Source organism: Chiloscyllium plagiosum, unplaced genomic scaffold (assembly GCF_037043375.1).
Source record: "Chiloscyllium plagiosum isolate Xiang-an unplaced genomic scaffold, Cpla_swu_hap1 HiC_scaffold_14, whole genome shotgun sequence".
NCBI classification, from domain to species: Eukaryota; Metazoa; Chordata; class Chondrichthyes; order Orectolobiformes; family Hemiscylliidae; genus Chiloscyllium; species Chiloscyllium plagiosum.
This window is the reverse complement of record NW_028270152.1, coordinates 6160074-6177964: the sequence shown is the minus strand read 5'-3', so window position 1 is coordinate 6177964 and position 17891 is coordinate 6160074. Positions and strand designations below refer to the sequence as shown.

General features: G+C 39.4%; 1 protein-coding gene across 1 annotated transcript in view; it reads left to right on the top strand.

Moving 5' to 3' along the window:
- txnrd3 (thioredoxin reductase 3) overlaps positions 1 to 17891 on the top strand; it is a 62971-nt gene that overhangs the window by 21833 nt on the left and 23247 nt on the right. Inside the window, exons 6-11 of the mRNA XM_043707572.2 lie at positions 4332 to 4451; positions 5721 to 5863; positions 7947 to 8062; positions 8449 to 8674; positions 10443 to 10535; positions 14184 to 14260. Of these exons, the coding sequence (XP_043563507.2) occupies positions 4332 to 4451; positions 5721 to 5863; positions 7947 to 8062; positions 8449 to 8674; positions 10443 to 10535; positions 14184 to 14260 (775 nt within the window). The remainder of the gene's footprint in view (positions 1 to 4331; positions 4452 to 5720; positions 5864 to 7946; positions 8063 to 8448; positions 8675 to 10442; positions 10536 to 14183; positions 14261 to 17891) is intronic.

Here is a 17891-nt window from a genome sequence, read left to right as displayed (position 1 = left end):
TGGATGTGGGCACGGTTTCAGTGTAAAAGAGGTTTGGATAAGTACACGAATAGGAAAGATTTGGAGGGATAAGGGCCGGGGGCAAGAATGTGGGACTAATTTGGGATTATGTTTGGCATGGAATTCAAATGTTATCCATAGAATCCTACATGTGGATTGATTATTTGGTTCTGAGAATGAAAGATGAGGCGTTCTTATCATAAAAGTTTAAAACTGCACAAAGGCATGGTATTCAATTTTCATTTATGGTAGGTATGTTTGTTTTATATTCAAAACATTCTTTCTGCTTTTGTTTTTGACATGTAGAAGTCACTGATAAGACTAGCATTTATTGCCCATCTCTCATTGCTTTTGAAGATAGTGATGTGCTATTACCTTGAACTGCAACAGTCCATATGCTTTGGATGCACCCTGATGTTGTTAGGGAGAGGTTGAGTATTTTGACCTAGCAACAGTGAAGGAATAGTGGTATAAGTCCAAGCCAGTATGGTGTATGGCCTGGAGGGAAATTTGCAGATTAAATATAACATGGGGAAGTGTGAGTTTATGCACTTTGGCAGGAAGAATAAAAGAGCTGAAATACTGCACTATTGAAGCACAAGAGGCTTGTGCATGAATCAGAAACACCAACACACAAGTTCAGCACAATAGACTGGGTAAACAAGTCAGTATCCAGTGGGGTAGTACAGGGATTGAAGATAGACCCTTTGTTTATTGTATGTATAAACTTAAACAGATGAGTGTGTGAGGTGATGATAAGTTTGTGGATGACACAAACATTGTTTGGGAGTTTGATGGTGAGTAGGAAAGTGTTAGGTTACAGGAGGTTGGTAAGCATATTGGTCTCATGGGCATTTCAGTGGCATATGGAATTTAACCTTTGAGTGTGAGGTGATGCAATTTGGAAGAAGTAACAGGACAAAGAGTACTTGAGGAATGGCAGAGTATAGGCAATCCCTAGATTGTGAATGGGTTTTATAGGGTGAGTCTGTTTGCAATTCGAATCGCAGGGCAATATAAAGCATCCATTCATAAGTGCAAGAAATGTTTGTTTGTCAGGTAATTCAAATTACGTCCCTGTATGGGATTGTGTTTGTAGGTACAAACATTGTTTGTCAGACTGTCACAAATTGGGGATGACCTGTGGTTAAGGGACGCACGCCTTTATTGGTTGAGGCATATGTTATAAGTAGTGAAGATATGTTGCTGCTGTATAGGACTTTGGTTAGGCATAGTTGGAGTACTGTTTGCTGGTCTGTGCACCATAGGAAGGATGTGGTTGCGATAAGAGGGTGTTAAGGAGATTTACCAAAATGTTGCCTGGGATAGAGGGCTTTGGCTTTGAAGAGAGCCTGGATAAGCTCAGGTTATTTTCTTTAGAGCAGAGAAGGTTGGGGGAGGTCTTGATGGGAGTGTATAAAATTGAGGGGCAAAAACAGGGTGGATAGTAAACAGCTGTTCCCCTTCTTTGAAGGGTCATAACGAGGTCACATAATTTTAAGGCAAAATGCAGGAAGTTTAGAGGGAATTTTAGGAAAACAATTTTCACCTAGAAGGTGGAGGAGGAGCAAATTACTAAAGATGTTGGAATCTGAACTGGAAACAAAAAGTGCTGGAGATCACAGCACGTCAGGCAGCATCCATTGAGAGAAAGCAAGCAAACATTTAGAGTCTAGATGACTCTTCTTCAGAGCTGAAGTGGTGTGTGGAGGGGGCAGCATTTATGCAATAGTGGGGGCGAAGGGGAGAAAGGATGTTGATGCTGATAGTTCAGATTAAGTGATCAGAATGTGAGAATGGCTGAACAATGGTATGTCTAACTGCCAGAGAAGACACTCCCACTGGGATGGGAGGAGGGAACAGAGGGTGACAGAATGTGACAACCACAGAATGTAATACCTGAGTGTAGTTTAGATGTGTAATCTCTCACTGTCTGATTCTGTGTTTCTTGGGATGGATAATTGAATCTTAGTTCTTCTTTCAAAGGGAATGGAGTTAAAAATGGAAGAATCTTGCTAAAACATTACAAGGCTCGAGTCAGTCCATAGCTGGAATACTATGAATAGTTTTTGTCTCCTTTTATTGAGGAAATGTGTGCTGGCATTGAAGGGATTTTAAGAGAAGTTGAGTCAATTGGGCCTATATGTGGAGCTTAGAAGAACAAGAGGTGATATTATCGAAGCATACAAGATTCTTAAATTGATAGGGTAGATGTGGAAAGGTTGTCTCCTCTTGTGGTAGAGCCTCTGACCAAAGGGCATAACTTCGGAGTAAGGGTTCACCTATTTAAGACATGACTAATTTCTTCTCTCAGACCACAGTGAATATGTGAAATTCTTCGCAGCAGCGAGCTGTAGAGGTTAGAATCATGGAATACCTACAGTGTAGGAACAGGCCCTTCAGCCCAAATAATCCACACTGACCCCCCCGAAGAGTGGCCCAGCCAGACCCATTCCCCTACCCTATTATCCTATATTTACCCCTGACTAATGTACCTAACCTACACAGGTTAGGGTAGATTATAATAGGTTATCCACTTAACACTCTTGCAGAAGGTGCTTTAATCTTATCTTTGACATTGATGTGGGTTAAGATCAACTAGGAGAAGGGCTTATGCCCGAAACGTCGATTCTCCTGCTCCTCAGATGCAGCCTGGCCTGCTGCGCTTTTCCAGCACCACACTTTTCAACTTTGATATTGATGTGCCAGACTGCCATCATTAAGGCTGTGCGTGTTTTTGGAGCATTCTCTTCTGTGTGGTTGTTTAATTGTCCTCCACTGTTCCCGATTGGATGTGCAAAAGTGCATGACTTTGATCTGATCTACTGGTTGTATAATCACATTGTTTTGACTGTCACCTGTGTCTGCTGCTTAGAATGTCTTGTCCTTTGTTAAAGGTTTATACACACATGGAAAAAGCGAAGGAGTAGGCCATTTATCCATTTGAACCTACTCCATTCAATAAGATAATAGCTGATCTGGTTGAGGTTTCACCTCCACAGTCTTGTCTGTTGCCTTCAACCCTCGATTCCCTTGCTTATAAAAAAAAAACGGTTAATGCCATGTTGATATTATTAGGAATATCTGGTTCTCTGCTGGCTGAACTCCACATTGAGCATTAACACGTTGAGTGTTAATCCCTTGTCTGGTAACAATAGAATAAAGCATGTGTTTAGACCAGTGCCCAAAATAACAGAAGTGACAGGTGAATCCATTCCTGAAAGCTCTCCCATTGATCAGGACAACCCACTCATAGTCTTGACCAATCAGAAAAACATAAGTAGAATAGAAATAAACAATAAGGAGAAGATGTGCCAATCACAGGCTACTTCTCTTCTGTGCTTGCTGCTGATAGGTAACCTATCACCAATTAATATTAAAAATCACATGACACCAGGTTATAGTCCAACAGATTTAATTGGAAGCACTAGCTTTCAGAGCGCTACTCCTTCATCAGGTGATGAAGGAGCCGTGCTCTGAAAGTTGGTGCTTCCAATTAAACCTATTGGACCATAACCTGGTGTCATGTGATTTTTAATTTTGTACACCTCAGTCCAACACCAGCATCTCTAAATCATGACCAATTAATATGACAGAGAAACAAACTGCAGAGGATCCACAGACATGAGTGAAAGCAGTAAGGGAGTTTCTGGGGGACTAGCTTTAGTTGAGGCTGGAATTAGGGGTGCTTTTATTTGAAGCAGACAGTTCCTTCTATTGTTTCTGGATGGGTGCTGAGGAAGGGGATAAGGTGGCTACAAGAGGGATGCGGAAATGGGAAGAAGGTTCTGAAAGCTGGGTAGAAGAAGGCTGCAATGAAAGAGAGGTTTTTGCCTTGTGCTAGGTCAAGAGGTTGCAGATTACGGTTGAATATACTGCTGTTGATGGCACAAAGCTGTTCAAGGATACTCAGCTTTGAGTTGTAGATCTGTTCTAAATGTCTTTCAGCATGGTGACAGTGCCACGTAACAGGATTGAGAATATCCTCAGCATGAAGATTGTCTTCAAAATAATGTGTGGTGGTGACTTCTGCCAGTACAGTTGTAGATGCATGCATTTGCTTCAGATAGGTATTATGATGAAGGTAATGTCAAGTATCTTTTTTTCCTTTTGGTGGTTCCCTCATTATTTTCCATCAGCCCAGTCTGGCAGAAGCATGCCTTGGAGGTCAGTCATGAGTGATGCTGCTGAACCACTCTTGGTGATAGATATTGAAGTGTACAACCCAGAGCACCTTATATCCAAAAGGTCCATGCTATAGATTTCAGGAGGACATTGTTTTTCTGATTTATTTTTGAACTACTGTCTCCCTCACCTGTTCTTGTTTGCAGGACTTGGAGGTACCTGTGTAAATGTTGGTTGCATTCCAAAGAAGTTGATGCATCAAGCTGCTCTCTTAGGCCAAGGCCTCTTAGATTCCCGTAAATTTGGCTGGGAATTTGATGAGAAAGGTAAGGCTTGAGGTAACTCGGCTATAGTGAATATTTTGCGCTTTAGAATCTGGTTTCTCCAGTAAAACACAAGGTAGTTAGTTAACACAGCTGTAAAGCATCTAAAATCAATTCAGCCATTTTATATTATGTAGAAAATATTAAGTTTGTTAAATTGTAATGGGTTGCAATGAAAAAATTGCCAAATTCTGCTGAACATGGAAATTCACCTGTTTCATTAATTACTTTTGAGTAAGGGGACGTCTCACTTCTACCTGTTCCCTTGTACATTATTCCAGTGTAAAAGTTGGTTGTTGTTGATTCTTGATAGCCTCTGAATAAGCAACTTGAATGTAAAAGCCCATTTGCAGGTGTATAATGAATGTGACTGCGAGTAATACCAATATCCAAGAACAATTTAAAAAATAATTCAGGCTTTCCTTTGTCACGTTTCTCTGCTGGACTTCTCCAAAGAGGATTTGTGTTACAGCTACATGAAAACATGCCATTCAGCCCAACATGCTAGCATGTACCCTTCATTCCAGTGAAGGGTCTAAATTGCCTTTACTCATCCTATACTTGTTCCTGTTTAATTCATTTTCACTTTCAGCTATGTATACAAACCTTGAATGTCAAGATACTGAAATCTATTTTTTGCTTTTACTGACAAGGCAACAAGAAATGAGAGCTTTTATACAGCAAATCTGTTATTAAATGGCATCCATGGAACCAGGGGCTGTGCCAATTGATCAGATATTCTGGTTGATCAAGAAGTCTACATAATCAGTGTAAAAGCATACACTATGTAGTAGAAATGTAATGCAGGGGATATGTACATCATTGTTGCACTTTATTTACAGCATATATCACTTAAATAATATGCAACTTTGCCTTAAATAAAACCGATGAGAGAGTCTTCTCACTCTCACCCGCAGCTGTTTACTTGGACATTGCGGACAGCATGATAGTACAGTAAACCACCGGCATTTCAGGTCTATAATTTTTGCCAGATTATTTAGAGTGCCAGTCCATAAGGTTCCAGTTAAAACAAAGTTTGCTGTGTTTTAGTTTTAGGAGTCGCAGTCCTTGCAATGCAGGGTAGAATTGTTGTCTTTAAAATGTTTCATCTGTTTATTTGGAAGGGTTTGAAAACTGTATTTGAGGCTTCTCCAATAATGGAGACCTATGTAATGGTGGCAGTAAAGATCAAGATTCTATGTTCTACAGGCTGTTAACTATACATTATCAACACTAACGTGAGGATTTTTCATTTTTTTTAATGACTTACAGTTCACCACAACTGGGCTAAGATGAAAGATTCCATTCAGAACTACATTGGTTCTCTCAACTGGGGCTACAGGGTGGCATTGCGAGACAAGAAAGTAACTTACAGTAACAGCTATGCAGAGTTTGTGGAACCACATAAGATAAAGGTATGTAATGTTTCTACATTTAATCTTAGTTTGAATTATTCCCTCTAATTAGTGCTTTCTCTTGCACTCCAATCCCTGACCTCTAAAGAACATGTCTAAAGAAGTAAAAACTACACTGAAAGCAAAACAGATATTTGCTCATTGTAAGAGATACTAAGTTAAATGTTTGAGCTGATAAAAGGCAGGTAACCTGGATATTTTCCAAATCTTGCTGAATTCGGACCTGACTGTGTTTCCGCATCTGAGACGTTGCAAGCTTTGCTGGGCATTGTGCAATCATCAGTGAACATCCTGACTTATGACTTTATGTTGGAGGGAAGATCATTAATGAAGGAGCTGAAGAGTTCCTAAGATACTACCCTAAGGAGCCCCTGCAGGGTTGACTTAGAGCTGAGATGACTGGTTCCAACAACCATAACCATCTTCCTTCGTGATAGAGCTGAAAATGTGTTGCTGAAAAAGCGCAGCAGGTCAGGCAGCATCCAAGGAGCATGAGCCCTTCTCTGATCTCCAGCATCTGCAGTCCTCACTTTTTCCTTCGTGATAGGTATGACTCCAACCAGCAGGGTAGTGAAGAAAATTGTTTCCCTTGTGGGACTAAAATCTGAGTAAGGGGCTATGCAGTTAGAACGGAGATGAGGAATTTCATCTCTTAGATCTGGGGAATTTTTTTACAGCAGGAGGCTGCAGAGGCTGACCCATTCATTATATTCATGGTGAGGATACATTTTCAACCAGTATATCAAAGTTACAGGGAAAAGGCAGGAAAGTGGATTGAGAATTATCAGGTCTTGTTGTGGTTCTGTTTGCCGAGCTGGGAATTTGTGTTGCAGACGTTTCGTCTCCTGTCTAGGTGACATCCTCAGTGCTTGGGAGCCTCCTGTGAAGCGCTTCTGTGATATTACCTCATCATGTGATGTTAGACAGGGGACAAAACGTCTGCAACACAAATTCCCAGCTTGGTGAACAGAACCACAACAACGAGCACCCGAGCTACAAATCTTCTCTCAAACTTTGAACTATCAGATCTGATCTGGAGTCCTTTGTAGGCCTGCTAAGGACAGCAGTTTTCCTTCCCTAAAAGACGTTAGTTTCTCAATATTCTTTTAGGCAGAGTGTTCTGGACTCCACCATTAGTGCCCCAGATTTTTTTTTATGACAGTCAACAATAATTTCATGGTCATTATTAGACTTTTCATATTTTTACTGAATTCAAGTTCCACTATTTGCCATGGTGGGATTCCAGGTCCAGTGACAATACCATTATGCCACTGCTTCCTGGATATATTGTAAGGTTGTTACAATAGTGAATCGCAATGCAGATTGTTACTTTCGGTCTAAATATCTGTACAGTATTTTAGATTTGCTCTTTTAAAACACTGTTTTCAGTGATGATCATGTTTTGTTTCTTGGTGTTTCGAATCGTAATACTGAATAAAAGCAGCTTAACTGGTCATTTCTCACTTTGTCACTGGGATCTTGCTTAGAGACTCAATCATAGTTTTCTTGTTCTCATTAATACCCATTACCTGATGACCTTTGATTCTCCTGTCTAACAGCAATCTATCTACCTGCATCTTAAAAATATTCAGTAACCTGCCTCTGGTATTTTAGAAACACAATTCCAAAGACCCTCAGTCCTCAGAAAAATTCTCATCTGTGTCCTGAAATCTATCCTGTAATCTGATCAGAATTAGTCACATGCAAAATCTGTCTGAACTCAATTTTGAACCTGTAATTTTAGGATTAATGCATGAGATTGTATTGCAACCGTTGATGCAATAATGAGTAAAGCAGCTGTGATTCATGCATGCTTCATTGAATGTATAGGTAGCTGCCTTTGACGTGACCAATTTCTTCCAGTGGCAATAGTTTAACTTTAACAACCTCACAACTGGTGTAACATTGGAAAGGAATAGAGTTCTGGTAAATAAAATATCCAAGACCATTTCTTTCTCTGTTAGCATAAACTGAATATAGCAGGTTTTCCTTTTTTATACAGTACTTGGACCAATTTTAACAATTAATGGAGATAAAAATACTCATTAGTTGGATTTTAATATGAATTTCTTTCTGTCCATAGGCAAGCAACAAACGGGGTAAAGTGACCTTTCACACAGGACAAAAGTTTATTATTGCAACTGGTGAAAGACCTCGTTATTTAAAAATACCTGGAGATAAAGAGTATTGCATTACCAGGTAAATTTCCTTCCTCAGCACCTGATGAAGAGGCAGCGCCTTGAAAACTAGTGCTTCCAAATAAACCTGTTAGACTATAACCTGGTATTGTGAAATTTTTAACTTTGTTCAGCCCAGTCCAACACCGGCACCTCCAAATCATGTTTCTTTAATATCATCCTTTTCACCTGTATTGAATGTAGTTGTGAGTATGGGAGATGACCATTCAAGCTTGCCCTTTAACTCTGTAACATTCCATCACTGGCTTTGCCAACTTTGTGCATATGGAGCTAATGACACAAATACATTTGGTTAGGGTTAGAATTCTGACTGACACTTAAGAGATAAAGAATGTCTTGCTTCATAAAATAATCTGTTGATTTCTTTTCTTTGCTTTGTTTCTGCAGTGATGATCTCTTCTCCCTGTCTTACTGTCCAAAGAAGACTCTGGTTGTGGGTGCTTCCTACGTGGCACTGGAGTGTGCAGGTTTTCTATGTAGCTTGGGATTGGATGTTACTGTGATGGTGCGCTCCATTCTTCTACGTGGATTTGATCAGGAAATGGCAGGGAAAGTTGGAGCATATATGGAATCTCACGGGGTGAAATTTCTGAAAAAATATGTGCCAATCAAGGTAATAAAGTATCTTATCTGCATAATTTGTACTTTCATTTCTTTACTGTCTGGGTACAAAGCTGCTACTATCAAACATGGAGCGATGTGTCCTTCTATTTCAGAAAACTAGTTTATGGGGGATGGAACAGAAAACAATATTTACATGCTTTTATAATCCTTTTAGAATTTTACACTACATATGATTTAGGCGATATTACAGAGGAACCTCGATTATACGAATATCGGATTATCCGAAGGAGATCTAGAGGTCCCAATAGAAACATTACATCAAAGACATGTTTCCAACACTGATCGCGTCTTTTGTTTACAAGTGATTAAAAGTGAACTCGGCTTACTGAAATGCTGCCAAGAACATTCCTGGGCTGATGGGACCCCAGGCACCATCTCCAAATGACTGACCTCCGCCCTCTCTTTCTCCCCACACACTTTCCATGGAGTTCTACACAGGCGTGTACCCTAAACCCCCCCTTCCCCAGATAATCTCTTCAACGTTGTCCTGTACGCATGCGCGCGTGCTGTTTGGAGACTCACCCCTCCAAAAAGCGGTGGCAGCAGCAGCAGTCTTCTCGTTAGTGTCCAGTCTGGCAGCCCGGAAGAGGGGCTGGTGGTGGGTGGAGGGCGGGGGGCAGTGTTAGATGGGGTTGGGGGGATGGAGAGGGCAGTGTTGGACAGAATTGGGGGGCGGGGTTTGGGAGGGGGAGAAGAGGGTGTTGTTGGGAGTGGAAGGGGGCGGCGCTGGACGGGGTTGGGGGGGGCGGCGTTGGTCGGGGTTGGGGGGGGCGGTGCTGGACGGGGTTGGGGGGGGCGGTGCTGGTCGGGGTTGGGGGGGGCGGCGTTGGTCGGGGTTGGGGAAGGGGCGGCATTGGTCGGGGTTGGGGGGGGTCGTCGCTGGGCGGGGTTGGGAGGGGAAGTGGGGTGGGGGCATGCATGCGGTCTGCTGCTGCTGAGTTTCCTGAACGGGGAGTGGACTTAACAGAAAACTCCGAACCCCAGAGGAAAGACATTGAATCAATTAACTGAATAATCAATTATCCGAACGAAGTAGTGCCCGCCCATCTCTTTGGGAAAATCAAGGTTCCTCTGTATTAGGAACACGGTTAGTTCAGCCTAATGCTTTTGGAACGTGGTCCAGAAAATATTGGAAGCATTGGGGAAGACAGTCTAAAATACTGGGTTTGTTCAAATGGTGGAAAAATGTGATATGGAGGCTTGTGGTCAGGGAGAGACGTCTGCAAAGGCATTTTGGGATCTAGATGATGTGGTTTTGAATGGGACTAGATAGTGGCAGAATTGGGAGTTACTTCAGACCAAAGGGTCTGTTCCTGGGCTGTATGATTGTATGACTCTAAGAATTATGGAGGTTGAGGTGGTTAGGATTTTAACTCTGATGGTGCAGGAAGGTGGGACATGGGCTATATTGGCTTCCTTTAAATTGATCCAAATACGTTTCCACGCATTAGTCTTCTCACTTGAGTGTGCAGCCCTATTAGATTATTAATTATCTTTCCACCCTCTCTACCAAATACCCAGTTTCCTGTTGTCAGTTAGTTCCTGTATTTACTGCTAAAAGTTAAAATCCAGGAATAAATGGACCAAGGCTGTAGAGTTTGTTTCTGCTCCTAGTTTGCAATACATTAGTGTTGGTGAGTTTGCATATATTTCCTGAAGATATCAAATTACTTTAAAGCTTTAATTCATTATTTATCTTCTGGTTTTTATGTAAAACTTTATTTAACCTCAGATTTGTTACCCAATTATTTTTGTAGGTTGAGCAGCTAGAGGCTGGAACACCTGGAAGACTTAAAGTGACTGCAAAGTCCACAATAAGTACAGAGGTCATTGATGGTGAATACAATACTGTAAGTATAATGCACTTTATTGCTATCTGTTTTGGTACACAAGATGCTGCAGAATCAAATATGAAAGGTCAAAAATTACGGAGGGATATAGATAGGTAAGTGAGTGGGTAAGCATTTTACAGCTGGCATATAATGTGGGAAAATGTGAGGTTGTGTGTTTTCTTCAGAAGCATGAACAGCAAGATATTTTTTGAGTGCAGGAAGCCAGAGTGAAATGGAATTAGGAGGCCTTGTGCGTAAATCATTTAGACAATCTAGCATGCACGTTCAGCTGGTATGGGGAAGAGAAATAGAATGTTGGCCTTTATTTCAAAGAGAATGGAGTATAAAATAGAAGATCTTGCTAAACTCTACAAGGCAGTAGTCAGACCAGAGCTGAAATTGTGTGAACAGGTTTAGTCCCCTTATGTAAGGAAAGGTATATTTAGGTTACGACACGGGGTAAACCCCTGTACTAATTTAAACCTGACATACAGAGAAGTTCACCTCATATGTTACATTTTGAGAATTTAAAGTAAAAATTAACAATTTTATTCTTTAAGTCCACAAGAGAACATTAAAAAACTATTTCCAACTCCTTTCTCTTAAACCTAGCTTTTACCTCCCACTCTTAGTATGGTCTGATTTTGGAAAAAAAAATCAATTAAGATTTACGAAACAAAATTCAAATTTCAAAACCAGCCAGCTGCCAAATCTTCTCTTTATATCTTCCTCTGCAGATTTTCCCCTCGTCTTCAGTAGTCTGCTTAACCGGCAAGTGTTTAAATCTACTGGACTGTTTTGTACCCCAAATCTATTCAACTCTGTCCAAATCACAGACTGGATCTGTCTAAACCTGTTAAAGTCACAAAACCAAGACCCAAACTGTTCAAATCCCTGTGACCAGCCCCCAAACTGTTTCGACATAGGGTAAACTCCTCTGCTAATTTAAACCCGACACGGAAAAGCTCACTTTGTGCCATAATCTGTTAAATTTCAAAAGACCAAGAACTATCCCATAGATCACTATTTAAAGTAAAAATTAACAATTTTATACTTTAGTCCAGAAGAGAACATTAAACAACTTATTACGACTCCTTTCTCTTAAACCTATCTTTTACCTCCTACTCTACAATACTGGTCTGATTTTAAAACCCCGATTGAGATTTACAAAAAAAGTTCAAATTTCAAAACCAGCTAGCTGTCGAATCTTCTCTTTGTATCTTCCTCTGCAGATTTTCCTCTGTCGTTTTTTTCTTCAATATTCTGCATAGCAGGTCTTTCATATGAACAGGTACCTTTCAGAGAGCTATTGGCTAGCATCTATACATGTTGGTTTTCTTGGCCGTTTTCCTTCTAACTGTTCAAAATGTCTGGTTTTATACCCCAAAACATTAGATCATTTCATTGGTTTGATGTTCTCCCAAACAGTAAAATTCAAATTCGATTGGATTTTGGTATCTGGGGCATAATTTAAGCTGACTGGCTGAATTTGAATTTGTTTTTGTATCATGGCAACTCAACTGCACTATTGGTTTCACAGTCAAATGTTACATTTTAAATTCTTTCAGCACAATGTGTTCCTCTCTAAGTCTGTGCCAGCTTCCAGTCTCTCTGAAAGTACAGTACACAATTTCACCTTCATACAGGAGGCATTGGGGGAAGTCCAGAAAAGATTCACTAGGTTGATTCTGAATATGGAGGAATTTTCTTATGAGTATCTGCACTGGTTTCCTCCCACAATCCAAAGATGTGCAGGTTAGGTGAATTGGCCATGCTAAATTACCCATTTTGTTCAGGGGTGTGTAGGTTAGGTGTATTAGAGGTAAATATAGGGTAGGGGAAAGGGCCTGGTTGGGTTACTTTTTGGAGGGGTGGACTTGTTGGGCCGAAGGGTCTGTTTACACATTGTTGGGATTCTAATTCTAACATGTAGCTCATTTTAAAATAGATGAGGAATAGTTTCTTCTCTTGGAGGATAGGGAATCTGTGGAGTTCTTTACTGCTGAGGGCTTTTGAGGCAGTATTTAATAAGGCTGATAGGAAACCAGATTGAGATGGCTGGAAAGAGTAGATAGAAAACAGGTTCAGTTACTTGAAGCATCAGTAGAAGCATGAGGGGAAATAATATTAATGTGAAAAGCAGGTGACTTAGAGGGGATTTGAGGAAGAATATTTTCACCCAGAGAGTTGTGGGAACCTGGCACACACTCCATGGGAAAGTAATTGAGGTGGGAAAGCTCATACCTTTAAAGAGCACTGATCTCTTGAGATGTCATAATATAAAAGGCAATGAGTTGAGCATTGGAAAGTAGGACTGATGTAGATTTTGTGGAGTCCTTGTTGGTGCAGTCTCGATGGGTCAAAGAGCCTCTTTTGTACTTTGATCCTAAGCGAGTTTTTTAATCAGTATGGGAATCAAGGGTTAAAAGGAACAGGCAGGAAACTGGAGTTGAAGATTATTAGCCACAATCTCATTGAATGGTGGAACATCAATGGGCTGAATGGCCTACTGGTTCCCATGTCTTAATGATCTAAAACAACTTTTATAGTAAGTTTGAAACCAGTCTAAATTTTCATGATGCTTGAAGAATAATTTGAATAATTAGTTTTACAAGGAGCTTTATTTTTCCTAACAACACTAATTCTCTGTTGGACAGTACTGTAGACACATAGTGGTGTAGTGGTGATATCTTTTGGATTAGGAATCCAGGTTAATGTTCTGGAGACATGGGTGCAAATCTTACCATGGCAGATCGTGAATTGAATTTGAATTCAATAAAAATCTGAAATAAGACTTGTTGTGAAACCCATCTGTTGAGGAATTCTACCACCCTTGTCTAGTCTGGCCTATATTTGACTTCAGACCAATGGCAATGTGGTTGACTCTTTATTTTAGGCAATTAAGGATGGGTAATAAGTACTGTCCTTGCCAGTAATGTCCTCTTTCTATGAATTGTAAAAAAAAAGCTAATTCTTTACATTAACCTTCACTGAATATAGCAGTGGAAAATGAGCTGAGATGAACGTTACATTCAGAAAACACAAGCACAGGATAACAGGGAGAAGTAAATGGATTTACTTGCCATGTCTTAGGAAAGAGAGTTCAATTGGCTCCTTGATTGGGATTAGTTCAGTTCAAATTTAATTGTAATCAAATCGGGAGAAAAGTATTCTGCAAAGGGGGATGGGGATGAAGCAGATGGGTTTGCTGTCCTTTTAAATCTCAGACTGTGATGCTGCATGTGTGCATTCTTGTGAAGTAATTGATAGTTTTTGATTATACATGAAATTACTTCAAAGATGGAGCTTTTTTGCACTAAGTGGAGACAAAATTAATATAACTGGAGAGCTGATTTGTTGTCCAAATTATTTTTTGTCAAGCTGTTTCTGGTCTAGCTAATTCCAAATCCATGGTGTTTCTGATCCATGAATAGCGATGGTAATTTGGCACATCTCCTCAGTGTAAATTTAGATTGAGAAGATTCATGTTACAGCTAGTGTGCAATGAGTCAACATATCAGAATTACTACTTAAGTAGCATTTATTTCAGAGGGCTGGGAGTCTGATTATGTGGTAATGCTTTTTTGTGAAGTCCCATTTGCTAGTAATGGCTTCATGAGAATTGTGAATGTACCTTTTTAAGGAAACATCAACTTTCTCCTTTAGGTATTAATTGCTGTGGGGCGTGATGCATGCACCAAGAACATTGGCCTAGAAAAAGTTGGTGTTCGTCTGAATGAAAAGTAAGTTGTTTTTTCAAAATTAAATTTTGAGAAGAAAAAAACTTGAAATTAACCTGAATCTGGTCTGCAATTTATGAAAGTCATGTGATGGTACTGGATCAGTAACATGTGACAATAGAGTGGGCAAGTTTGGTTTTCTCCTTACTAATTTGTTTACTAAGATATTTTATTAATCTTATGCATTGGGTGGTGTTGGCTATCATATTCTTGCATGAATAACGGATACAAATGACTTATTTGTACAATGCTGGTGCAACAATATTGAGCAGAAACAAATGATATGAAAATATTGGTGGTGAATGGGGAAAGGATTGGAATTCGGGATTAGTAGGCAGAATAGCATGTGCAGAAGATACCTTGTCCATAATTACCTTGTCAAATATAATTTTGCTTCTATGAATGGTATAAGATTTGCATGGCGTTGAAAGCATATCACTGTTTTAATTCTGAGCTGCAGGGTTTCCCAGGCAACGGTGGTCACTGTCTCCGCAGCATTGCTATTTATCCTGCACCTTCTTGGGATGTTATTTATATGCCTATAACAAAGGAAGTGCTTTCATCTGAATCCTACCTCTTTGTGCAAGGATTTTTTTTTCCCTTGTTCTCATTGTTCACTTTAAAAGATACCAAATTTGCAGGTACTGTGGAGTTGGAAAAACCTATTTGTGGAGTGAGGAACAGACAGGCTTCTACAGTTGTCTTTTCCATTACAGAACGCTTTTCTCACTGTGATCTGAAATATTGATGTTAATGCTTCTCAAAAATAATTACCTCATCTGCTTGCCTTCTCCTGGTCGCTCCACACCATACCCTCACTTTTTGAGAAAGATTACTTTGCTATCTCCAACACAGTTAAAAGACTGCAGATTTGCAAGTTTTTGCATTTGAGAATCTAATGCCATTGAATTATAGTTCAAATCATATGTAACCAACATATGTTAAATAATGAACCCATGATATATTGTAATAAATCAATAAAGAATGTTGAATGATAATATTTACTTTTGTATAAAACATTTCTATAAATTTTAACTTTCATAAATCATTCATTTTAGAATAGTGACTTGAGTAAGCAGTCTGAAGCTTATGATATATGATAGCATAACTGCTCAACAAAAATTACTCAGAAACTAGTCATTAATCTGATCTATTGTTAACATCTTCTCAAGTCAAAAATCACACAATAGATTTAGTCCAATAGGTTTATTTGAAATAATTTCAAATAAACCTTTTAGACTATAACCTGGTGATTTGTGATAATTGACTTTATCCACCCCAGTCCAAAATTGGCATCTTCACATCATCTCTGAAGGATAGCCCATGTAGCACTGGGGAATTCAACATTGTTGCAATGTCAGCTTAGATTGTGCTGCGGAACCAGTGTGGGGCTTGAACCCATCATCTCCAGATGATGTTCTGTTCTTGTGGATTGATTATTTTTGCCTTACAGATCATGCAGTACCTCACCCAAGTGACCATCATCATTGTTTATTTATCATTGGTTTTAAAGATGTTTGAGGAGGAAATATGAGATTATAGAGTTGATGTGTCCTAGCCTGTGTTTCAGCAAGGATAACAATTGGAATTGAAAACTTGTCCCTTTGGGTGGAAGCCACAATTAACTAGCAATGCACTGAAGCTTAGCTTTGTTATACTTAATTAAGCTTACTTTGCTTCCCTCATAACTGGAAATTGCACTTAATGCATTTTTGGTGTTCTTTCACTAAAACCTTTTGGTATTTGCCAGCCAAATTTATAGCCAGGTTTCTTAGTTTTTCTTACTCACCATCATAACTTACTTCTTTTATACTGCAGTTGCATGTTATATTGTTACACTCTTCTAATTAATAGTGGATCTTGAAATAATATAGCAATGTAACCAGACTCATTCCAAAAAAGGTAAAACGTTATATTGACCTTTAATTGCTAAAGATTTGGTTTGGATTTCGTTATTTAAGTTTCGAGCATTTTTGGCAGAGATAGGATGTGGGAATGACTTGGCAGTTTTAAATTTGATTGCAGTCCAACTTTTATTAGGGCACGCCCAATAATGGTTGTTTGTGAGATTTAGATGGAACAATGCCATAAGTTTAACTTTGCATTAGTATCCTTCAAATATCCTAATTATTCTAAATATAAATTACGTTAGTTTAATATACTGCTATAGTTATAGTTCCATTACATATGAAAATGAGCAATAAAATGAAAGGTTTTAAAATCACTGGACATTTGTTTTAGAGTTCATGAAGTACTTTTGATATGTACTCACGGTTGTCATGTAGGAAATGTGGCAGCTAATTTGCATGCAACAAAAGCCCAAAAACAGCAGTGTGATTGTGACCAGATCCTTTTCTTTATGTAGATTGAGGGAGACCTCTTGGCCAGAATAGTGCTTAGCATTACAAGTATTACTCATTGGTTTTGGAATGAGTGACTGTTTACATTGCCATGCTATTTCACAGATCCACTACTAATTAGAAGAGTGCTATACTATAATGTCAAAGATCATACAACACTGGGTAATAGTCCAACAGGTTTGTTTGAAGCCACAAGCTTTCAGAGCGCTGCTCTTTCATCAGGTAAAGTCACTTCACCTGATGGAAGGAGCAGTGCTCCAAAAGCTTGTAATTTCAAATAAACCTGTTAGACCATAATGTGGTGTTATGTGACTTCTGACTTTGTCCACCCCAGTCCAACACTGGCACCTTCACATCTATGTTATAACAAGCAGTCATCCGATGAGGAAAAGTTAAGTTGGTTGGATCTATATCCATTGGAGGTAAACAAATAAGAGGTGGTCTTATTAAAATGTACAAGATTGTCCAAATGTTTGATGGGGTTGCTGCTGAGAGGATGTTTCTACTTGTAGGAATGAATGGTTCCAGAAAGGGGCAACATTAAAAGATAATGTTCTCCATTTAAGACTGGGATATTCTTTCTGATGTTTGTTAGCCTTTCCAAGAAGGCAATGGAGGTTGTCACATTGAATGTATTCAAGTCTGAATGAGATTCATGAGTGACAGTAGAGTCAAGGGTTATGGGGTGGTGGACTGAAAATTGAAGTTGAGCTTGCAATCAAATCAGCAATGATTTTATTGAATGGCAGAGCAGGCTTAGCAGCTGAATGTCCCACTCTTGCTCTTAATTGCTGTATTCTTGTAAGTATTTGGTGTAAATCTGAAAATATTGTTCTGAGAAAGTGAACCCAAGTGAAAATGTTGTGATAATATTCTGTTCTGCACCATGTCCAAACCTGTCCTGCTGTCATTTATTACATGGCCATCTAACTGGTTGCAAATGTAACATCTGTATGAATTGATGTACAAAATCCATTTTACAGATCCTACAGTATGTTCGCCGAACCACAACAACGAGCACCCGAGCTACAAATCTTCTCTCAAACTTTGAATCCTACAGTTTTATGAACAGCGAAGAATACCTTACCTGATTTCTTTACTACTGTCTGCCATTGAATAGCAAAAATATTAGAAAACTATTTCCTATGTTAACTCACTATCTCTGGAGTGTTCCAGCCAGACTTCCTTGGCTGTACATTCAAAGCAGTTATATCTGCTTAACTACTATTAATGGAGGATCAGGCTCATATTCAAAACTTTCTCTAGGTTGACAT